We start from the raw sequence: 24886 nt of genomic DNA, 5'->3' as shown, positions 1-24886 counted from the left end.
TATATTAACAAGAAAACTCGGTATATGGCTAATGATGTGACGTCGGTTTCGTTTTATATAGGGGTACAAAGTCTTCATCACAGTGGAGGGTCTGCGTTCTCATGAACTGCAGTATGAATAAAGCTCTGACGTGTGTGTTTCTTCTGATTATATTTTCGGTTTTCGTTTTTACGTCAATGAACTAGACGGCTGCATTCTTATGTCTTACTCTCTTCGTACACGTCAGTGCAAAGCTGCATTTATCTCTACTGTCAAAGGCCGTTTTATGGGCTAGCTTGAAAATATGGAAGCGGAGCTTTGCTCTGTTTGTTTAAGCCGAAAGCTGCCGGCACGGGGCTACGTTGTTAAGAGCCTTACTGGAGCCAGTTTAGCGGATCAGGTGAGTGTCATCGCTTTGCGACTGTATATGCTACCAGGTTTATCTAGAATGCTCGTAGCCGCTCGTATTGGCTTCTATGTCGTTCTAGATTGTTTCAGTTGCTTTATGGTGCGTTACATAGAATGTTGCTTGCCAGTTATATGTTGAGTGCGGCCAGGAAGCGTAGTCAATTTCTTCATCGATGACCGCATAACATGCCTATTTCCATCACCACTACAGAACTGAGCAGTTGTTTGCGAAACATTATAAACCCAATGAAAACTTTTTAGAAGCCTCTTCCTGCATTCCTAAATACAGGACTGTCCTCACCTCACAGTGAAAATACTCTGAATTTTGAAACATTTGGTTTAGATAAGTTTATTAGAAACGTATAGGGATATAAGGGATGTCGCTAATATATGCTTGCTTAAGGGTTCTCGTTTCTAGGGTAGCTCTAAGAGATTGCTTGACAAGGATTTGGTTGTAATCCTTAGCGCGGCCCAACGAAACGACACGGTCGTCATTTACAGGCGCGACTGTCGAAGCGAGAATTGGACTTGTTAGATCCATGTTGATGTAGGAAATCGAAACAGCAAACAGCTTTCGAATAATATTGTTACAGTATAGATGGATGAAGAAGTAATGCCGCCCAAGGCACCTTTTGAGAAAGTCGGAGTTGGCCTTTTGGGCCCTTTCCCAAAGTAGCAAAAAGGCAATCGTTGGATTGTTGTATGTGTGGATCATCATACTCACTACAATGAGACGGCCGCTCATCCTGCCGCTACAGCTTACCAAGTGTCACTTTTTAGGCTGCATTCAGTCATCTTGCGACATGGTCCACCGAGAGTTGTGTTAAGTGACAAAGGCCGTCAGTTTACTGCTGATGTAATAGAAGAACTTGTCCGTTTATGCGCATCCGATTTCAGGCATTCGATCCCTTACCACCCTCAGACAATTGGTTTAACAGAACGCACCAACAGAACTCTAACCAATATGCTTGCAATGTACGTTGTTTCGGGCCATAAAAACTGGAACTGTGTTCTCCCCTTCATCACATACGCATTCAACACTGCCAGACATGAGACCATGTTCCACTGACGACGACCCGTGTTTAGCGGAAACTGTCTGCCTGGCTGAAGATGCGCGGCGGATAGCCCAATTGCGGACTTTGTCATCGCAAGACAGATAAAAAGCTCGCTATGACGACCACCATCGCCAGATCACCTACCTCCCCGGTGACCTAGTCTGGCTTTGGAAACCTATGAGGGCTTACACCAGAAAATGCTGGCACGCTACACCAGCCCATATCTAATTTGAGAGCGACCCGGTGAACTAAACAACCGGATTGCACGCCTTATGGTCAGTAGACGACGTTCGGCGAACACTGAGGTTACGCATGTCGCCCGCTTGAAGAAGTGTCATACTCGTGACACCTTACTCGCCCGGAGAGCTTTGTTTGCGAAAAGGGGGTAAATGTTACAGACTAGATGGATGAAGAAGAGGAGCCGAGAGTGTAGGAGGACAAAGAAAAAGTGTGTGGTAGCGGAGGTTCTGTCTAGCTCGGGTGTACTGTTGTTTTGGTCGCGTAGCGTTGCCCTGCCTGTGACATCAAGAGCGCTGCGTCAAAAATATAGTGGCTGGTCTGCAAAAGCAGCTTTCGTCCACCTTGTACAGATTTTCTAAGGTGCAAAAGCACAGGAGCCCCGGGTAGCCCCGTAGAAGGTTCACTTGAGTACAAGCTTTGCGACTGATGGCATCGTGCAATCTACCTAATGATACTAAAATAAGCCGTTTAGCAGGACTACCACAATGAAGTCGGCACAGTTTGCCCTGAAGATAACATTTTGCATCCATTGTCGTGAAAAGGGCTTTGAATGAATGCACTAACGTGTCTACGAACTGAACATTCTTAAAATGCAGGCTTTCCTGCATTAAAGGAACAGCTAAGCAGGAGGAGGAAAGCTACCTCGGTCCTTAAAGTTTTATCCGATTAAGCACGTCGATATGGCACATCTAGGGCCATACGTCCATGGTCGAACACAAAAACCACTGCGAGTCACGAAGAAAGTCGTAGAAGAGGCAGTAAAGCTGTGCCGAGGTGGTAAAGACGATATTACTTTATCTTGATATGAGGCTGTTTACATAGCTCTTCAGGAAACAGTGTGAAAGGATAAAAAAATACCACGCTGTAAAGAAAAATTATGTTTGCGTAACATTCCAGGCTGTGCGCATAAGTACATTGGTGAAAGGCTAACACAATTGGCAAGTAGAAGGACAAGGCAGGGCTTCACCTTAACTGTATATTCAGACTATGGTTAAGGCACTGAATAAAAACGATGCCTGCTACAACGGATATGCCATCTGAACTGACGTCACAGCAGGAAGCATAATAATCGTTAGCATAGACGCTGCCTCTCCTTTGTTCCTGTTCTACGATGCATACAATCAGCATTCACATCCATGTGTTCGCTGTGACTGAGGCTTCCGTTATGGTCTTTGAAAGACAGTTTCTCGTGTGATCAGCTATGAAAACTTGATGCACTTCGGTCTGGCCTGCGGCCCACTACAAGGATCGATGCTGTACACTCGGTGACATTGTTCCACTGAAGAACATACACACCCACGAGAAGCGCTAATAAACGTTTTCTATGCTCTGCCATCAGGGTCCGGCTGTGGCACAAATTACCCCGAAAAATAATTTCGCAACGCATTCGTCAATCATAGAATTTTGTGGGTTCGTGGAACCGATCTTAAAGCATGGATGGAAAATATTCCTTCTATACTGCCCCTTTGCCAATCTACTGGCTGAAGTCTTGGTATCTGAAGTCTTGTCAATATTGAAGATGTTATCAGGTTCAGTTCAATACTTGTTCAGTTTAATACTGGAGAGAATGTTCCCTCTAGTAGTGTGAAAAAATAAAAACATTTCTCGCCGCTTGATTAAACGCTTTTAAACGCGAAGAGGCAATAGGATTTCAAGAAAATTGATCCTGAGTGGCGGACACATCATGGTGAGATAATAAGATTTGATTTCCTTTTGGCTCATGCGACTGACCCTGGCTGTAAGCGACGCCGTATTAGATGACTGCATACAACATCGACTACCTGAAGTTGTATAACGTCCACTGAAATCGCATAGTACACAGGAGGTCTTTTGCATGATCGGGGTTAAGACATGTTCCTGGCTGATTACTTGAGCTTTCAGGAGTATTCATTATGCAACGCTATGTTTTATTTCCGTTTCAGCCCACCTGAGAAAGAAGCCCTGCAAGAATGGTATGGATGCTGTACGCTACGACTGGTGCCTACGCAGCAGCACTCCTTTTATGCGCTGTGCTTTTAGTATTGGTGCGCATCATGAGCCGCAAACAGCAGACACAGGATGGACATCGGTTTCCTCCAGGGCCCACCGGTGTACCCTTCCTAGGATGCTTGGACACCCTTATTAAAGGACTAGATCCCCTTCTGGCATACCATTGGTCCCGCTCTTATGGCTCTGTTATCAGGTACTCATGAAGTGTAGCTATCAGCAAGGTCAGGGTGTGTGCAGAACTTATAGTCCATGTGCTTTTCCTGTCTGGGGTTAATGTAGATGTAAGTGTTTGCTAATGCCTAAATGTTTTTTGAGTTGATTGTAATCATCATAAGCCTGACTATACCCACTGCAGGGCGAAGGCCTCTCCCATATTTCTACAATTAACCCGGTTCTGTGCTAGCTATATATAGTGGCTGCACAGATATATATAGATATAAGATAGATATAGTGGCTGCACAGCAAGCATAGGTCTGCATAAAGAAAGTGACAAAATTCCCAAAAAGAAAGGTGTTAGGCAAGGAGACACGATCTCCCCAGTACTGTTCACAGCTTGCTTAGAGGAAGTATTCAGAGACTTGGAATGACATTGCTTTGCTAGGTAACTCGGGGATCAACTGCAAATAATGATTGATGACCTAGACAGGAAAAGTAGAAAGGTAGACTTAAAAATCAATATACAGAACACTAAGGTAAAGTTCAACAGCCTCGGGAAGGAACAGCAGTTTACGTTAGGTAGCGAAGCACTGGAAGTAGTAGGCGAATATGTCTACTTAGGACAGGTAGTAACCGCAGATCCGGATCACGAAAAGGAAATTACAAGAAGAATAAGATTGGGATCGAGCGCATTTGGTAAGCACTCGCAGATTGTGACTAGCAGCTTACCGGTATCGCTGAAGAGGAAAGTGTACAACAGTTGCATCTTGCCTGTACTCACCTATGGGGCTGAAACGTGGAGGCTAACCAAGAGAGTTCTACTTAAGTTGAGGACAACGCAGAGGGCTATGGAACAAAAAATGGTAGGGGTAACATTAAGAGATAGGAAGCGTGCAGAAATACGTCGTCAGAAATAGAAATATGTCAAGTTACTGACATTCTAGTGGAAATCAAGGAGAAGAAATGGGCATGGGCAGGACATGTAGTGTGAAGATAGGATAACCAAGGTTCGCTGAGGGTAACAAACTGGATTCCAAGGGAAGGAAAGCGTGGCAGGGGGCGGCAGAAAGTTAGGTGGGCGGATGAGGTTAAGAAGTTCGCAGGGGTCAAGTAGATGAAGCTAGCACCACATTTATTGTAATATTTAAAGTTTAACCTTGCGAAGCGAGACATGAGCTGTAAGCAACACCGTAGGGCAGAGCAGATGTGCATTAGCTTTTACAAACCCGCAACTGAGCTGTTATGGCACAGCAACGGGCGTTTCTTCTAGTTTTTGTGCACTTTATCGGATTGCGGTCGTAACGGTCGGAGTCCAAACCGCATCTTCGTGGTTTGCAGCCAAGCGTACAAATCGCAGAGCGGCCACTGTGGGAATGCTACTGTTACTGACGGAAAGGGACGGGTTCTCTCACTTCGTAGCCAGTTCCACGCACAATCGTTGGTTTGCAGGTGCCTATCCTAATGATGGTAGTCCATTGTTGTTCAAGGTTTGCCTTCGCTCCCTACTTGCGAATAGTCGCAAGTTGTTAAGATTGGTATTTTCGTCTGTGGATGTTCAGACAAACGAACAACATTTGATAACGTATATTTTGAAGACTTTAGCTCACGCGATAGCCATGTCAGTAAAAATAAGAAACTAACTTAAAGTAAAATGGGGAGAGAGAGAGAGAGAGAGAGAGAGAGAGAGAGAGAGAGAGAGAGAGAGAGAGAGAGAGAAAACTTTGGCATGCCGTTTAATTTCACGCATTTGGTTTTAGTTACTTTACTCCCTTGTAAAGTGCCTTACCTATAGGAGGGGCTAAGTTAAGTTAATGTCGCCAAATAACGCCAGAAAGTCAGCAATACATACGATTCCAAATTTTTATTTTACTTGTATATCAAGGCAATAAAGAGAGAAAGTTACAAATATTGGAAATGCAGAGTACACCACATCAAAATTTGTATCGACATATGCAGTTCTGACCTAAACGCAGGAAAATATCACATTATGAATATAAAAAGTGCACAATTAAGCACGCACTTACACAAATGCGGATGAAATATAGGTGTGAAAGAAATAGGAATGATGTTCTAGGCCTAGCAGAATTTACGAAATGGCTCCAATGGCAGGGCTTTCGATCCGCTCCAGTGTATCTAATTGAGTGTGTGCAGCACGCATGGGACTTGCCGATCATCGGAGTGCGATATGCACAGGAGGTGTAAGCAAGCTTCGTTCATCTGTATCAGTTGTACTTTTTGGTGTTAAGTTAGATGGGGGATATGTATAGAGAGCACCACAGGCACCGATAATGTCAGAGGATGGTCATTATTCATACACTGCTCTGTTTCCTTATCCGCAGAGTAAAAGCTGGATTTTCCGACACGATCATCTTGAACAATCTAGACTCCATAAGGGCGTTTTTAACTCACAAGGACATACTTTACCGATCGCCGAACTGGGTCCAAGGTGCAAGCGTAGACGTTGGTAAGTTGCTGCGCTTTTTGCCGGCTTTCGATTCTGCAGCAGTATCGGAGAAACCAAAGCACAGTGCATACGCTAAAGAGGACAACACGCACTATCAAGGACACATACACATTGTTTCCTTGAAGCCGTTTCACGAGATGCAGCAACTGCAGGGTATGTGAGATTCAGTGTCCATCAACTGCACGCGAGTTTGAGAGACGCTACAGAAGTAGGTTCTTCATAAAGTGTAAAATAGAACTTCTGTCACATCGCTACATTTGCGAGGCGGCTGCAGAATGAACATTATGATGATCATATGAACGTATTAAATATACTCTGCGCATATTGATGAGAACATTTTAACCGTATTTTACAGAGAAAAATATCGCGTTGCAGCGGTCTTGCCGAGTACTTCAATATATAATTACAATTAATGGATAAAAGATTTTCTCATTTGAAAACATAATTGGGGCGTCGCCTCTAAGAGCACGACGCGATTGTCTAGATAAACAACCGACCTAAAAATCTCCGTTTTAACAAAAACCGTGGAATGTGCTTCTGTAGCCTAAGAATAGCGCACGCCTCACTCGGCGTCTAAGAGCACTACAACGCTGATTTTTATTCTAACTTCGGACCTCACATGAGCGACCCTGTTGGCAGCTCCTCCTAATTTTCTGATATCATGTAAGTTGTACAAACCATCGAAAAATTAGTGCGCGGCCATGTGAGCTTCTAGCTAGTACCTGCCAGCGCCATGAGCGTGATTTGTCGATCACAACGCTGACGTCGATTTTTTTGAGTAACGAGAGCTTTATATAAAATATATTCCATTTGCCCCGCCCAGTGATGCTCAGCAATAATTTTTGTTTTGACGAGTGTGCTCTCGATAAAACAAGCGTTTGTTCTAGAAAGCGCCTTTGTATGGCCTTTTAGCACAAATGAGTAAACATGTTGACTCGCTGTTGATACAAATGCCAATGAAATTTCGTATCGTAATACACAGCCCGTAAATGAACGCTCAAGGATCATAAACACGCAACAACAAATTTGCGTCACGAAATATGCGTACGATTTATGTCCGAAAGAAGCTGACTGAACGTAAGTGAAGAGTTGAACGTACTCCCAACTAGATCATATACAGGTATTGCTGCTAGGCAAACGTCCATATACGGAAAATAATCAGAGAATAAAACTTCCCCTACTATAGAATAGTTCATCCTCGTAAAGAGTTTCACGGCACCGGCTTCATATGTCGGGGGTTGTTGCTGCTGACAACACTTGTTTGGCAGAGGTTCAACGTTCGCATCGAGACACTAGCTTTGCTCGAGCGCTGGTGAAACGACCTTTGCATATATATCACAGGGATAAAATTACCTGAACATTCATCTGAAGTGTGATCTCTTGCATTTTGATGGTAGAGTCCCAACATGTGGGTGCTGGGAATGGCCTTGCCAGAGCAAAGCCAGTAATTTGTTCTCAACTACGTGGACAAAGATTTCTGACGCGGGTAAGCTAAAATACGCATACCAGGCTTGATGAGCTAATGATGCTGTATGTCCTGGGGCCTAACGTTGTAATATTTACATAAGTATCTATTGATTAGGATACAACAGTGCTACTATTTGTTTAGGAAAGGAAATAATTCGGCAATACGGTATATTATTTTGTCGTGCTTTTGGTGTCACGAGTCATGAATTGTTGGTTATACCATCAAAGCCAGTGGGTCGAACGTAACTTCAGTTTGCAGATCACGGTCGCGACGCGGTTGCCGTCCGTAGAATAAGAACTTTCATTAGAAGCTTTCGGCTTACAACATTTTTGAAATGGCCAGGTTTTTTAAAGTAGAATTTAGTGCAGCGGGACTCGTATTTTATGGTCTACGTTCATTCGCGGGAGAAGGTCAAATATAGCAGCAGTGGTAATGAAATCTTGCACATTGCTTGTTCGACCGCAACTAACAGTCGCTATTTCATCGCAAAGACCGAGTGAAGTAAGCAGACCTTAAGTGTCGTAGATTACTCTTAATCGTGTGATCGACAGTGACTTCATCAGTGCGCCATGTAGACCTGGTTCTAAACCATGTCGGTTCTAAATTTTCTTATAGCTCCCACTCTGTCGAGGAAGGAAGTGACGTTCAAACGCGGTGATGCAACAAGCTCAATTCATATTAACAGATTCGGCGCCGTGAAAACGTAAACCGCCCTTCTTCACTTGAATGATCACGTCGAATATATCTGTGTAACTTCGCTTCTAGTAAAATAAGATAGCATGCTCAAACGTTCACCAGAGGGCGCTTACATTACCTTTCAGTGCTTATAAAGGCTACATAGTGCTAAATTATGCTTGCAGGGTTTTCCGCTTACGGAGGTAAAAAGTGGGATGACAACCGACATTTCTCACTCAAGCTTCTGCGCGAACTGGGATATGGCAAACACGAAATGCAAGTGATAATTGCTGTGAGTACACCCTCGTTATTTCACTTATCCATTGCTCAAATATTAGAACGGCGTCAGTGATCTATTCCATTGGTCAGCAGACTGGGGACTGACCGGTTCGTGCGTTCACGTTTATATTTTAGTTACCTAGGACTAAATCTTTCTCTGAGCCTTAAAGCGGTTGTCTGTATTTGCGGCCGCCCTGACATTGAAAGAAATAAAACAAATATAATGACGACTGATTTCCATCTCGTGTTGGCGAACCCATCAGCTTTGTAGACCACTGCACGAGAGTACTACGTCGTTATTTGTTCTTCATTCAATTATTACTCCGCTTACTCCAAATGCGCAAAGCAGGCGGTTCCCAAAGTTGAAAGCGAAAACACTTCGTCATACACAACACACCCTGCTAACGTAAAAAACTGATTTCATTGGCGGATGGAACGAGCGAAGAGCTAAGATGGCATGCGTGTTAGATTTTTAAGGGTATTTCAAATATTGAAACTATATCTGCGAGCAGAAACATAGTATGGCCTATATAGGTACATTTCCTTTGGAATACCTGTTTTGTTGACATATCTGGTACATGAGTTTAAGACGTAATTTTCGTCTTGTAATAAAAAGATTTTTCCAAAGTAATTCACTCGTCATATCGGTGCTTTTTTAACTGCTTCATCCTGAAGTGCAAAGAAAAACCTCAAATATATAGGTTGGTATAACAAAACTGCGATACTTTCATCTTTGCGAGCAGATCCATCTATTTATTGAGTTGTTTATATCCACCTTGGTCCATGAGCACTTGACAAGGCCGCGTTCATTTTCGATAAAATATAAACAAGCAGGGCAGACGACAATATTTTAGCCCCTGACCTCAGTGCGACTTCACCGTATTGTACGCACACATAAAAAATATTATGTACATTCGTCTCACCGTTAACATTGAAAATCGCTGTAACACGTCCCTTGTTTTACCACCACTGGCTACAGCTGTGCATAGCGTGTCGTCGCCATAGACTTCCACCAGTGAGGAGTGAATCAAGAAATAACCGCTGTTAACGTCTCCGAACTTTATATTCAGGCAAAAGCCATCGGAGGTTCATGGCAAAAATCTTGCGTTTGCGAGATTCAGCGAAACGCCATCATAGATTCTGACATCGACATAATTTTCCGGTAAGGTCGTCGCAATAACTTGCGTCGTCGAGACAATTTCGCTTTCCGCGTAGTTAGGCTTTTATTCTTCCAGGTCGATGGGAGGAGTCCTGAGACGCCGGTATTACCGAGGGTGAAGCAAAAGAAAATAAAAGAAATGAAATTACAAGTAAACCGCAAGACAGAATTAGAAGAGAAGATTCATACAGAACAGGTAGAAGGAAGAGGTCGAAGAGCAGGAGGAGGAAAGGGCTTCGTCATTAAGCTCCTAAGCGAAGTAAAGCGCAGTTACATAATTTATTACTCACCCACTGATGTCCCCAGTCACTTATTCCGATCATCCTCGCCTGAATCTCGACCTTTCAAACCTTGCATTTACCTGAAAGCGAAGCAAAATGCAAAGTGATTTCGTAAATCGCACTTCGCCAAAAAAGCGAAAGCAGCTTTTATTTCATAAACGTGCTACAATCCATCTATTCCCCGAAATATATCCTTGGGTTATACACGCAAAAGTGAGCGGCGCTTCTCGTATCTACGGATTTTCTTTGTGATTCTCCTTGCCAGCGCTGCGTTAATTTTTGTATGGACTTCGCCTAAAGCATTGTTGAAAGTGCCGCTTAGAAAACTTAATTTGTTTGAACCAAAAGTAATACTTCCTGGTCACTGATTCTCCCTCTCAGAAGCGTGGAATAAAGTTGCACTTTTTAATGATTTAAAAGTCACAACCATTTTCAACAAAACGAATGGCATGTTTCTCATCGCGCATCAGGTCCCGCCATTGTGGCGCAGTCGTTAGGGTACTCGACTGCTGTGCCCAAGGATGTTTGAACGAGCGCATCCTGGCCAGGCGCAATTCTGCCTGCTTATTGTGGGCAATCACAAACTTATCAATGGGTTCACATGTGCTGACTGCTTCCAGAGACGACTGGCGTCTCTACCTCAACGCTAACAATTCGAAACTTGCCCAGGAAAGGTTTAGAGCCTCCAGAACCTAAGCTAGTCACTGCAAAGCTTTTAAACTGTGACCCTTTAAATGCAAACAAAGAAAAATATGTAGCGTCACATATGTGGTGCGCGAGGCATATATGGATAAACTATGATTACTAAGTGAGGTGCGTTTTGTTCTTGCAGCGACACTCGCTTGACAGTCACAAGACCGACCTAACGAATCCTTATTACAATAAAGGAGGATAGGGTTAACGCGAGAGATATGGCAGAGACCGTTATCTTGAAGTTTACGTAGTTGAAGTGACATTCACGGTACTGAAAAAGTCTATTGTTATGGGTGTACATGTCTTGAGGAAGCGGCGCAGCTTGCGCGTATGCACCCGGCACCTGATCCTTTCCAGTGTGCCACTCAGAGCTAGAGCTGTGAAACTCTAAATGGAGCCGCCAATAGGAAAATGAAGTAAAAATAGCAAGGTTTTAACGCTGGTAAACTGACTAGGACGTGAAGAGCTTTTGCGCCCAGATGGCAGTTCATAGAGCCGATGACATGCAGTGCATGGTGAGAGAGTGTGTTGTAGTTTAAGCGCGTAGCAATTGGCTGCGACGATACCTATTGCGTTTTATATTGGCTTCCAGCGAGAAATTCTTGGATTGAAATCCGCTCCAATTCCACGTTGTTTTTCGTGCGAGTTGGGAATATGCGGCCTTCAACATTCTGGAATTTGTTTGGAATAGACCCTTCGCACTAAATTAATCGATGTGTAAGCTGATTGCACCAATCATACAGAGCGACAGCTCTAACTCAAGTATTCGCTGCAGAGCGTATTAACTGTGATTTAAAGACTTTGCGCATAAATCAGGAGTACGGAACACGATATCCGAGATCGTTACTGGCGTTCGTATGAGTATACGGTCGCACTAAAAGGGCAACTTCGGCAGCATGAGCTACTAGAGCGCATGGGCACCCCAGTCGCTTGCACATACCTTCAGTGGGCTGGCATTAGCTCTTAGGCACTCATATGGTTAGGCATCATTTCTATAAGTGGCAATCAGCTTCGACAATGTAATGATGGGGCGCTCATGCGGAGACAGACAAGTTAGGCTTTGACTTTGTGGCCCAGGTACTTCAAAATAAAATTTAGTTATTCGGGCATAAACTGTCACCTTAAGCAGAATGTAATTGGTTACATGCGGAATGTAGCGCGCATTATGACACTTCTCTCAATATTTGTTATAAAGTTAGAAGAAACATCTTTAAGAAACCAAACAAGAATCGTGACGCCGGGTTTTAAGGTTTGATCGACGCAGCAACTTTCATTTCCAGGAGGGATGCGATCAATTCGTGAATCACGTGGCCGAGGCTCGGGGGCAGCCCTTGGACCTTTTCCAACTACTGCTGGCCAGTGTGTGCAACAACATAGGTGTGCTTCTCTTCGGCTGCCGCTTTCCATTCGAACACCCCAAGCACAAGGATCTCGTAAAGTCCATAAGAGAGGAGTTTATGGCCAGCCGAAAGAAGAGTATGGTATGGCTCTTGCCCTCGTCTTTCATAACACTCGCAAGATGTCTTCCGTTCACGGCAGCAGCAGCAGTGCACGGAGCCATGAAATCGATAGAAATGTTTGTGAGGTGAGACATGCACAAGCTTCGTTTGCTGAGAATAAGGGTGCAAGCCTAAGACGTGCAACTAGGGGGGTTATAATCTGTTTTTAAGTTCAATGTGTAGAATAAAGGCGAGGCGTAGTAAAAATCAGGTGTTTTTAAAATAGATGCCTATATTTATCTGTGCACAGCATTTTTTGTACACATTGGAAGAGCAGCGCTCTCATTAACTTCACTTGCTGTCACGAGCACTGGACCAGTATTGCCCTCGTGAACTCACGAATCCAGGCATGCATTATTCAGAGCCGCGATCTAACGGAAGTTGCTATCACCCAGTGACAGAACCACAACCATTCAACTATTGATCAGGTGTTGACGTGAATTAGAAAAGAATTTGTCTACAAAGCATTGCTGAACTTTTTGGGACAGAAAGCAATGTATGGTCTTTAACGGGGCTGGCGGTGAACCTTTGCTTCTCCTTGACGTCTGCTGTGCTAAAGGTGTTAGTGATGGGTAAAGCGTTTCTGAAAAAAAAGGATATCGCGATCCTCCTCGTTCTACACGTGCGGTAATCCTTGGTCTCGAAGTTTTGCATTATTCTGGTGCAGTATTGGAGTGCAGAATGGGAGATACGTTCCTCCACACTACGTTTATGGCAGATCTTGTAATATTCTCGTATCTCGACCTAGGAGCGTTTTTTGTGTCTCAATATGCAGTTGTTTCAGCGATTTCAGTTGGATTTGTTTCGGTTATTTAATCCAGTACTTCATCTACAATTTCTCCCACTTCCACCGATGGCTTGCGTCTCGCTTCTATCAGAAACCGCGTTCCATAAATGAGATTTTATCCTGCGCCCTTGGGTTCAGCTGATATTGCACATACACGGGGCTTTTAATTACTTTTCGATAAAGCAGATATGGTAGATATAGGAGCTCGTTTCGCGGCAACGTCTCGCATAGCCTGGGTGATCTTGTGACGCTAAATTCTATAAAAGAATCCATGTCACTTCTTTCACTCGGACCTTCAAAAGCACACAAACCCGATTTATTTCAATGCATCTGTGAAAATAACAATACCCTTATACTATATGTTTTGACAGTACGAAATAACTGCTGGAGTGCTTAAAAAATTGAAATAAAATGAACTAATGTAAAAGAAATTGACAAAGACTACACCTAACCTCTGTGACCCTGGTGATTACGCTAATCCTTTCTTACAGACAGGAGGTTGGTGGTCTGTCAGCATATGCGAACGAAAACAGGGATTGCTTCATTGGAAAGTACTTGTCCCACAGCACGATATGCAGCGTTCATGACAATCTGGCTTATAATAGTGAGTATTGCAAAATATTTATCACATCTGTATGGGGAGGTGAACCTATATATGTAGTTATGCTTGCGTCTGCTTTGCGATAATGCTTAGAAGTGATACCGTGCACAATAATTTTATGACGGATAATACAATAATGTAAGTAAGTAAAGTAAGTGCTTTATTTTCCGTTTGCAAAGTACAGTTGTGAACGGACAGGTTCGAGGAAAAAAGCTGCGGAAACAGCTTGACAGGTCCGAAAACCCGTTTGTTGGCAGCAGCAGCCGTGCGGAATGGCAATGCTTTCAATATAATAAAGCACAAGCATGAAGAAAGAAACAAAAATAACAAACAAAAAAGGTGAATCTGCAAAGCTACATAGGTTAGTATTACAAAAAATAAAAAAAAGATACAGCAGCATGAAAATAATCTCACTCAGTCACAAAAGAAGCACAATTGGCAAGGAACATATATAGTGTTGATTTACAATGACTAACCCAATGGTTGACAATATAAATACACACTCAATATTACTGGCAAAAATAATTGTGTAGAGTAGGTAATGAAACATGTAAAACATCAATATTTTCCGAGATTAGTGCATTGAGTAAGGCAGGTAGGGTGTGAACAATCATTTGCTTACCGTAATTAGTTCGCGTGTGTGTTACATACCAGTATTCCGGACATCGCGTTTGGTAGTGAAGTAGATTTTGGCTGTTGAACGGATGGCAAAATTATTCAATTTGCATTCTTTAATGTATGCGTGTACTAACATGTAGTTGTATAAATTATGCACTTTCAATATATTAAGCTCTTGGAACAAAGGTTCACTTGCGAAATCCCACTTCACATTGCATATCGCGCGCAGAAATTTTTTCTGAAGGACAAGTAACCGACCTACATTTGTGGCGGACGTGGTACCCCAGACAAGACAGCAGTAATTAAGGTGACTCATAAAGAGAGATTTATATATTGTGAGCCTTCCGTGGATGTTCTTTAATTTGTACATGCCATGATCTTTCTCTTTTATTTGTACATACCATCATCATCGTCCCGCGGCGCCGGCTCCGGCACGCGCCTGGGTTTTGTCATCGGATTAAAACGCTAGACAAGGTATCGCTGGCCTTGCCGTCACGACCTTGCCGTCTCAACCTAGCCTTCTTTCACAAGTGGTGGAGGTCGAGTTCGATCCCCTTGCTGCCTCTCACTGGAGCTACGTTCCGGTCGTCGTTTGGCAACTACCACCATAATCATGTCCACCGAGAGCAATCCCTTCGTTCCCGCAATCCCATAATTCAGCGCGTTTCATTTTTTCCAATTACAGTCGCACTAGCAGCATAACTTCAATGAAACTAACGTTATCTTTGCCATCTCTCGAGCTTAGAAGGAAAATTTCACGTCTTAGCCTTTTTCACAAAATTTATCATCATAACGAATTGAGGCATACTTTCATTTCGCAGCCATCGTATCGCTCCTCCCGCGTTGATCATGCTTACAAAGTAAATGTCATAACTTGCAATACTAATGCCCTTTTTCATTCCTTTCTACCTCGTACGTCAGTAGAGTGGAATCGCCTTCCGCCCGATATCGCATTAATCCAAGATCACGATTCATTTCACTCATCACTGATGCAATATCTTGAAGCTGATCCGTGACACTTTTTCCCCCCTGACTATTATCTTATTTCCGTTTTTGGTTTTTCATGCTTGTTTGCTCCCAGTGCTGTTGTTCTTTTCGCTGTATAATGCTGTTCTCTCACCGCTTATGATTGTTTTCAATTTATTCCGCTTGTATAACTTTCTTTATTGTAAGATTGTTTTCGTTGTTCTGTATTCCCTTGTTCGTTTAGCCTTTGTTATGTTTTGTTCATTTAGTGTTCTATGCTTTCTATCATATATGATGTACCACTCCCCTCTGTAATGCGTATGCGCTTGAGGGTAATAAAATGAAAAAATGAAAAAATCCCGACCCGGCCGGACCCTCTACCTCAGCTGCACCGACGCCTCCGACTCTGCCCACACGTCAACGCGACCCACCGCTGTTCGCTGGTCGTCGTGACGAAGACGTGGACGACTGGCTCGACACATATGAACGCTGCAGTGCCTATAACCGGTGGGACGACGCTTTAAAATTTCTCAACGTTTCGTTCTATTTAATTGAGGTCGCCAGAAACTGGTTCATTAATCGCGAACCCCACACTACTAACTGGACTACTTTCAAACAGCAATTCCGACTTCGCCGACCCGGGAGTTCGGACTGAGATCGCGAGAAACAAGCTCGCTTCCCGCCTTCAAGGTCCCGACGAATCATATGCGTCTTACATAGAGGCTGTTCTTGCACTTTGTCGGCGCATTAGTCCCACCATGACGGAACCTGAATGTGTGCACCACGTCTTAAAAGGGATCAATGCTATGGCATATCACACCTTAGTTGCCCAGAATCCTTCAAGTGTCGATTCAATTATTACGACCTGTCAACGCCTCGACCAGCTGCAGTCCTCTCGACTACAGCCCGGCTTCGCAACTGCTCCGACCTCTGCTGACCTTGATCTGCGGGCAATGATTCGAGCAATCATCCGCGAGGAGCTTCAAGCCCTCAATCCTTTCTGTCGACATGGGTGCGATCATTCTTCCGCACCTCCTAATGACGCCGTTCTCCGCAACATGATTAAAGCAGAGTTAGCTACCATCAGCCGCCCTATGACATCCGAACCTTCTGCAATCCGCCCAGCGCCGACCTACGCGCACGTCGCTGCATCCTCCCCTTCTTTGGATCCCCCACCCCGACCGGCACCAACATACAATCACATCAATGCAATGGCGATGGCTCAACCGACACAACCCAATTACGCACCTTGGCGTCCCCCCCCGACCAGTCTGCTATTACTGTGGTATTAGAGGACATATATCCCGCTTCTGTCGTCGCCGCCTTCAGAACGAGCGCCGTGGTTACGACACCTTCGAATGCGACATGCCTTCAACCTCATATTATCAACGCCGGTCTATTCCAAGCCCACCTCGACGATCCTCCCCACCTCCAGTATCTTCCTCTGAGCCTCGTGGGAACCATGTATCCCGACGCCGGTCCACATCCCCATACCGCCGCTCAGTTTCCCCTCTCCGCCCCGCAACCGGTCTCCCTGTCCGCCATCCGGAAAACTAAGTGTTGCAGTTTCCGGAGGTCAAACTGCACGCTGCGAACTTACTAAAAGTCTCCCTGATCGCCCGTATAATGTTATTGGTGTTATCGCTGAAGGTATACCGGTTGAAGCTTTGATTGATACAGGGGCTCCGCCATCCGGAAAACTAAGTGTTGCAGTTTCCGGAGGTCAAACTGCACGCTGCGAACTTACTAAAAGTCTCCCTGATCGCCCGTATAATGTTATTGGTGTTATCGCTGAAGGTATACCGGTTGAAGCTTTGATTGATACAGGGGCTGCAATTTCTGTCATTCACGCTGATTTGTGCTACCGTTTGCGAAAAGTGACAACCCCATATGATGGGCCTCAACTCCGTGGAGCCAATAACGTCCCTTTGCGCCCTTCAGCGAAGTGCACCGTACGAGTTGTTATCGACGGCATCCGCCATCATGTGCAGTTTGCTGTGCTCTCACCTTGTGCGCATCTCATGATTTTCGGATGGGATTTTTTGTCAACCGCTTCAGCGTTAATTTCTTGTGGTGACCGTGTTATCCATATGACAGACAGCGATTTTTCATCTGACTTTTCTGAACGACATCATCCCCTCGTTGCCGCCGCTGATACTGTTTTGCCTCCTCAGTGCGAAAAACTACTTACTGTTGTTTCTGACCACATCACTGACGGGGACGTACTCATAGCACCATCATATAGTCATCTTGCACGCGGCATCGCCTTCCCGTCAAGTCTTGTCCGGTTCCACAACGGCTCAGCGACAGTAGTGGCCACTAACACTTCCCGTGAATCCCTCGTGCTCCCAAAAGGAACTTCTCTGAATTGTATGCTGGATGTTCAACCTTTTTCCCTGATGGTGCTCACCGCCCCTCCGCCTCAGCAACGTGTTTCGTCAGACGTCTCTCTTTCTGTTCTCGCAAAGACTATTAATCCTAAACTCACGCCGAACCAACGCCAAGAACTGCTGACATTGCTTCGACACCACCAAGCCATTTTTGATGCCACTTCCACACCACTGGGACGGACTAGTGCTGCGCACCATCGCATCATTACTGAAGGTAACTCTATCGTTCGACGACGGCCTTATCGGGTTTCTCTCTCTGAACGAAAAGTAATTGAAGAAAATGTAAATGACATGCTTCATCGCAATATAATTCGTCCTTCAACAAGCCCATGGTCCTCCCTAGTAGTGCTAGTTAAAAAAAAGGACGGCTCGGTACGCTTTTGTGTTGATTACCGCGCACTCAACAAAATTACCCGCAAAGATGTATATCCGATGCCGCGAATTGATGACGCCCTTGACTCCCTCCAAGGCTCCGAATATTTCTCGACCTTGGACCTTCGCTCAGGGTATTGGCAAATACCTATGCACGAGGACGACAAAGAAAAAACCGTTTTCGCAACACCCGATGGCCTTTAAGAATTTAATGTTATGCCTTTCGGACTTTGTAACGCACCAGCGACATTTGAAAGAATGATCGACACTGTACTTCGTGGCCTCAAATGGAGAACCTGTTTGTGTTACTTGGACGACATTGTTATCTTTTCGGCAACCTTTAATGACCATCTCACGCGCCTGAATGAAGTCCTCACCTGTCTCGCTTCGGCAGGCCTTCAGCTCAACACCAAGAAGTGCCACTTTGCACAGAAGGAAATTAGAATATTGGGACATCTGGTCAGCCATGACGGAATTCGCCCAGATCCTGAAAAAATAATCGCGGTCTTGAACTTTGCTCGTCCACAACGGATTACAGATTTGCGCAGTTTCCTCGGCCTCGCGTCCTACTTCCGGCGTTTTATAAGGCATTTTGCAACTATTGCTGCACCACTTCATGAGCTACTTAAAGCACGCAGCCCTTTCGTGTGGACAGCAGTGCGAAACTGCTTTTAATGACCTCAAGCACGCCCTCACATCAGATCCTATTCTTGGCCACTTTAGTGACAGCGCTCCAACTATCCTGCACACCGATGCCAGTGGTCACGGTCTTAGCGCTGTACTTCTGCAGCGTGATGCAACATCGCGTGAGAAAGTGATTGCCTTTGCCAGTCGGACTCTCACTCCAGCTGAGAAAAGCTACACCATTACCGAGCAGGAGTGTCTTGCTGTCGTGTCGTCTGGGATGTCCAAAAATTTCGCCCTTACCTATACGGTCGGCACTTCACAGTTGTGACCGACCATGTCACGGCTCCGGAAGGGGTGCGAGACACCTTCCCGAACCGAGGCAAAGGTAGTTGGAACCTTGACACCCAGCGTTAGCCGGTTAGGTTCAGCGTTGTGAATGAGAACAGAGCCACGAAGTCAATGATGGAAAAAGCAACTATATATTCTCAGTATTATACACAGGATGATACGACGCAAGCATTTACAGGCATTTAAAACAACACATTTAAGGTAGCATACATGAAAAAAAACTAGCAATTACAAATACATCAGTCAAAATTCTCACTATCAAGATACATGCAAATTGAACACAGACGTTTAAAACAAGATAAGACGAGTGTAGAAAAAGTTCAGAAGAAACTAGGAAACGGGCATATTGTCCGACGAGCGCGGCGGCACTCCACTCACAAAGACGGCGCAGATGGGGAGCTCTCGAAGGCGATGGTCCTTCCGGAGCCCTGGGGCGAAGTCTTCGTGGTGCGATGCGGCGGCGGTTCGGGGAGCCCGGAGTGCTTGGAGACGAGAGGCGCACTGCCGTTGGGTCCGAGTCGGCTTCTTTTCTAGCCTTCGGTTGACAATGTGTAAGACACGCCCACACAACAGTTCCCTCCCCAAGTCAGGGTCCGTAGAACAAACACGCACAAGTGCACACGCAGGAAGGGGCACGTAGGCCCCGCAACTTCCACACTGCATGGCCGCCATGTTGCGGATGAAAAAACGTAAGTCACAAACAAAACAACCAAAAAAGAATGCACGTACGCCAGCAACTTCGGCCCTGCTAGGGGTCACATTGCAAAACAAGCTGGGAGGACACCTCCGCTCGCGCACTGCGAGGGGGTTTCTCTAACTGCGCGGAAACCACCCCGCGAGGAGAACGTGCACGTACGCGTGCTCTTGACATTACCGACAAGGCAGAGGCAAACAGAATACACTGACATATATCAATAAACTCTTCTAGAATATACTACATATGGTTAATTGCCATATTATGAAATATAAATGCGGCCACTTTTGTGACACGGCCCCCCACTTTCAGAATATTATAGAATAATATTCTAAAAACAAACAAAACGTGGCACGCAGGCCGATACAACTCATGGACATGCACTATACAATAAGTAACACATAACAAGAATGAAGTTCAGGTAACATAGAGGAACATAACCATTAATCCATAATGCATGCAAAATCCTATGAACACTACAGTCGGCTAAGGTAGTCCGCCCCGACGTTCTGACTACCCTTAATGTGTTGCACGCGGAAACTATACTCCTGGAGGAGCAAGCTCCAGCGCAGAACTCGGCTGTTCAGTTGCCTACTCTTCTGTATATATGCTAGCGGCTGATGGTCGGTCTGAACAAGAAATTCGACACCATATAGATAAGTCGAGAACTTTTGGACGCCCCAGACCAAAGCGAGACACTCTCGTTCAATCGTGCTGTAGGCGACCTCCCTAGCGAGCAACTTTCGGCTCGCATACGCGACAGGGTGCAGCGTTCCCTCGTATGGCTGCAGGAGCACAGCACCCAAGCTAGTGTCGGAAGCGTCGGTGCGCAGAACGAAGGACTCGTTGAAGTTCGGCAGCCGCAAAATAGGGGGATTGGATACACAATGCTTGAGCTTGCGGAAGGCTTCCTCATGTATGGGGTCCCACTTCACTGCATTACTTCCGCCCTTCCGGGTCAGCTGGGTGAGGGGTGCGCTTATCTCCGCATAGTTGGGTATAAACTCTCTGTAATAGCCGGTCAATCCCAAGAAAGCTCGCACCTGGCGCTTGGTCCTTGGTGGCTCGGCCGCTTGTATTTTATCCAGAGTTTTTCCCAGGGGTGCCAGCTTGCCTGCTCCGATTCGGTGACCGAGGAAATCAATTTCCGTCATCCCGAGTTCACACTTGCTGGGTCGCACTGTAAGCCCGGCCGCTTCGATTCTTGCAAATAGCTGTTGCAGTGTAGCAACGTGTTCCTCCCAGGTTGCGCTGGCGACGAGTACGTCGTCGTAGTAGTGCTCTACTCCGTGAATGCCGCCTACCACCTTGCGCATCAGTTTGGCGAAAACTGCGGGCGCTGTCTTGATGCCGAACGGCATGAAGCGGAACTGGTAGAGTCCGGACGTAGTAGAAAAAGCCGTTTTAGCCTTGTCGTCGTGAGACAGCGGGATCTGCCAATATCCCTTCACGAAGTCCACCTTTGAAAAATATCTCTTGTCTCCCGCTGTGGCAAAAACAGCATCGGCTCTGGGCATGGGCTCCGAGTCTCCGATCAGAACATCATTCAGCCTCCGAAAGTCGATACAAAGGCGATTACTTCCATCCGGTTTTTTCACCAGAAGTACGGGAGAGTTATATGGGGAGACTGACTTTTCAACAATTCCCAGCCTCTCCATTTCTTGCACTTCGCTCTCGATACCTTGCCGTGTTGCGAAAGGTAGAGGATACTGTTTAACGTGAACGGGTGCGGTTGTCGTGAGCGGTAGACTGCATTCCATCCATTCTGTTTTGCCAGGGACATTGGAAAAAATAGCTGCGTGCCTCTCCATCGTGGATAAAAGGAGCTGTTTCTTCGCGGCATCGAGGTGCGGCGATAGCTTCACATCTGCTACTCCCTCCGTTTTTTCAAACTCTGGAACAGGCAGCTTACTGTCCTCCTCAGTTTCAGTCATGCTGCTGATCACCAGGCACTGTCTGTTGGCGGGTGCGTCTCACCTCTCTTCGTATCTTTTCAGCATGTTTGCGTGAAAAATCTTTGACCCGCTTGCCGTGTCGATGACGTAATCGGCGTCCCCTTTCCTGGCGGTGACCTCGAATGGGCCCTTCCATTGCAGCAACAGCTTGTTGCTATCAGTTGGCAGCAGAACTAACACCTTGTGACCAGGTTCGAAGTTTCGGTCCTTCGCCTTGCGGTCATAGAACTTCCTGTAACGGGTTCCTGCCTTTTCAAGTTCTTCATGCGCCAAACGACATGTTTCTTCCAATCTGTTTCTGAGATCGAGTACGTGCTCGTAAGTGGTCTTTGCCTCTTCATCTAAGCTCTCGTTCGTCCACACCTCCTTTAGGATGGCCAATGGTCCACGCACGTGTCGACCGTACAGGAGCTCAAACGGCGAAAAACCGAGGCTGGATTGGGGAACCTCCCGGTAGGCAAAAAGAAGAGGGGCTAGGTACCGATCCCAGTCTTTCGGCTTCTCAGCGCACATTCGCTTCAGCATTAGCTTCAACGTGCCGTTGAATTTCTCCACCAGCCCGTTAGCCATGGGATGGTATGGAGTGGTGTGCAGCTGACGAATGGAGAGCAATCGTGCCACTTCCTTCATCAATTCTGAGGTGAAGTTTGTGCCACGATCGCTGAGTACCTCGTGAGGGACACCGAATCGCGAAAACATCGCCACCAGAGCTTCGGCAACACGCTCAGATTCTATGCTTGGCAAGGCTACTGCATCCGGGTAACGTGTGGCATAGTCAATCAGTGTCAAGATGTACCTGTTGCCCTGTTTAGACGGGGGGTAGATTGGCCCGACGATATCAATGGCCACCCGTTTGAAGGGGGTGTCAATGACTGGTGTCTTCCCAAGGGGCACGCGTGGCACTCTCCCCTTCGGCGTGGTACGCTGACAGATATCGCATGATGCCACAAATCTCTTAACATCCGCCGTGATGCCAGGCCAGAAAAATTCTTCTAAAATCCGCTCTTTTGTTTTCTGAGCACCCACATGTCCTGCCATTACGCTGTCATGCGCCATCTTCAGTACCGTTTCTCGGTGTCGTTCGGGAACGACTAGCTGTCGCACCTGCCGTCCGTCCTTCTCTGTGTAGCATCGGTACAAAAGGCCGCCTTCCTTCTTGAACAAGATGCCGCTCTCCCCATCTCGACACTTTAAATTCTTGCCAATTTGTGTGAAGCATGAGCGCAATGATTGATCCTTCTCTTGATCGGCCGCATAGCTTTCTCCATCCCCTAATTGCCTTTCCGCGTCCGGAGTGCAAAGTTTCTGGAACTTCTGAGGCCTCTTTGCGGCCTGAGCACGAGTCACTACGGCCGCGGTGGTTTCAACGACCAGATCCGTTTCAATAGTAGTATTTTCGACTATTTCAACGGGATCATCAGGAGCCCTGGCACCCTCTATATTACCCAGGATCAGGTCATATATTGGATCCTGCATGCACAGTGCTACAAGATTTCCGCTGTAATAAGGGGTCTGGACCTGCACCTGCGCTTCGGGGAGCATCTTCACTGTTCCGTCGACGAGGTATACGGGATTACTCGTCCCCGTTAGCTGGTCCTCCGCTACCAAATCTCTCCGGATAATCACGGTGTTGCAACCGGTGTCACGCAACACAGTGATTGTTTTCCCGTCCAAACTTCCCGCAACCACGGGCAGCTCTTCTACTAAAAACTTCCGCCGCGCCGTTCGCACCGCGCTGACAACGGGAATACGGCTACCATTCTTCAGTTGAACGTATCCCTCGCAAATGTTTTCTTCTACTTCCCTCGGAGGGGAATACAAACAGGCTGCCTGGGTTTTGTCAGGCGCCCCTTGCCTACACACATTCGCTCTATGCCCTCTTCGGCCACATTTGAAGCAGTGGGGGACATGGTTGGCGGAGTCGCTGCTCCGGCAGTGCGCGGCATTGTGTCCCGCCCGGCCGCACAGATAACATCTCAACGCTCCCCCCTCGACGGCCTTCTTTTCGGCGCCTCCTGCTTTGTTCGCTTCCTCCCGGCTTTCTTTCCTTCCCCTCGCTAAATTGACACCGCCTTGCGCGTCCAGGAATTGATCAGCGAGGTTGATCATGTCTTGCAATTTTTCTGCGTTCCGTTCTTTTAAGTACAACGACATGCTGGCGTGACAACTGCTCAGAAATTGCTCCTTAATAAACAGCTCACGCAGCGACTTGTACTCTAGGGGGATTTCGGACAGCTCCACCCAGCGGTCTAAGTAATGGCTTAGACGCGCTGCATATTGTGCGGCTGTCTCGCCGTCGGCTGGTTTGCCACCCCGGAATTTCTCACGGAAGCCCTCGACCGTAAATCTGAAACGCTTTAAGAGCGCCGCCTTCACCTTCTTATAATCGGAGGCGTCTTCCGGCGTGAGTCGCCCGAAAACGTTCAACGCCTCACCGCTTAGGCATGTGCTTAATGCCGTCGCCCATTGATCTTCAGGCCACTTCTGGCTACGGGCTATGCCCTCAAACCGCCTGATGTAAGCATCTAGGTCGTCCTTCTTCTCGTCAAATGAAACAAGCAACCTGCTGGGGTTAAGGCGGAAACTGGGTTCCGCTACTACGTCGCGACCATCTGCCCTTACTACGGAATCATCTCCCGCCTGGCGAAGCTCTAATCTTAGCTGAAGAAGCCTGGCTTCGAGTTCACCAGCCTCTTTTGCTGCCGCGCGTTCCTGTTCCGCGGTTTGTCTAGCGAGAGACCTTTCCTCCCTCTGCCTAGCTTGCTCATCCTCTATCCATTTTCTCAGTTCCACTCCTGAGAGACCTAACTGTCCACCTATGGATACTAATTTCTCTAGATCCATGTCACAAGTGCATAAAAACTACCAAAAAACCGAAAACTATCTATCAGCAATGCACACTTCTCAAATGTCACCCTTCGAGATCACTTCATGGTTCGAGGCTCGGTCTCCTTCCACAACGCTTACTTGTTACGTCAAAGTCCTGTCGCGGACGCCAGAATTTGTCACGGCTCCGGAAGGGGTGCGAGACACCTTCCCGAACCGAGGCAAAGGTAGTTGGAACCTTGACACCCAGCGTTAGCCGGTTAGGTTCAGCGTTGTGAATGAGAACAGAGCCACGAAGTCAATGATGGAAAAAACAACTATATATTCTCAGTATTATACACAGGATGATACGACGCA

The 24886-nt window shown here is 46.2% G+C and overlaps 2 protein-coding genes across 4 annotated transcripts in view; one reads left to right on the top strand and one right to left on the bottom strand.

Moving 5' to 3' along the window:
• The first annotated feature begins 257 nt into the window (after positions 1-257).
• Positions 258-24886, top strand: part of LOC146177606 (cytochrome P450 2J1-like) — a 35438-nt gene continuing 10809 nt past the window's right edge. For 2 of the 3 annotated variants that reach the window (XM_084581164.1, XM_084581163.1), the window contains exons 1-6: positions 258-379; positions 3605-3864; positions 6167-6291; positions 8620-8726; positions 12127-12431; positions 13624-13736. In XM_084581164.1, the coding sequence (XP_084437290.1) occupies positions 3632-3864; positions 6167-6291; positions 8620-8726; positions 12127-12431; positions 13624-13736 (883 nt within the window). In that variant the 5' untranslated portion in view covers positions 258-379; positions 3605-3631. Of the gene's footprint in view, positions 380-3604; positions 3865-6166; positions 6292-7669; positions 7778-8619; positions 8727-12126; positions 12432-13623; positions 13737-24886 lie in introns of those variants that run through there. The other variant, XM_084581165.1, reaches the window with a different exon arrangement.
• LOC146177607 (uncharacterized) lies at positions 21722-24547 on the bottom strand. The gene has a single exon (XM_084580757.1). The coding sequence runs from the start codon at positions 24545-24547 to the stop codon at positions 21722-21724; it is 2826 nt and encodes a 941-aa protein (XP_084436883.1).

The sequence above is a fragment of the Amblyomma maculatum genome, chromosome 10, assembly GCF_055883805.1.
Source record: "Amblyomma maculatum isolate TAMU_Amacu chromosome 10, ASM5588380v1, whole genome shotgun sequence".
NCBI classification, from domain to species: Eukaryota; Metazoa; Arthropoda; class Arachnida; order Ixodida; family Ixodidae; genus Amblyomma; species Amblyomma maculatum.
The sequence above is the reverse complement of the archived record's forward strand: the minus strand, read 5'-3'. Positions and strand labels throughout refer to the sequence as shown.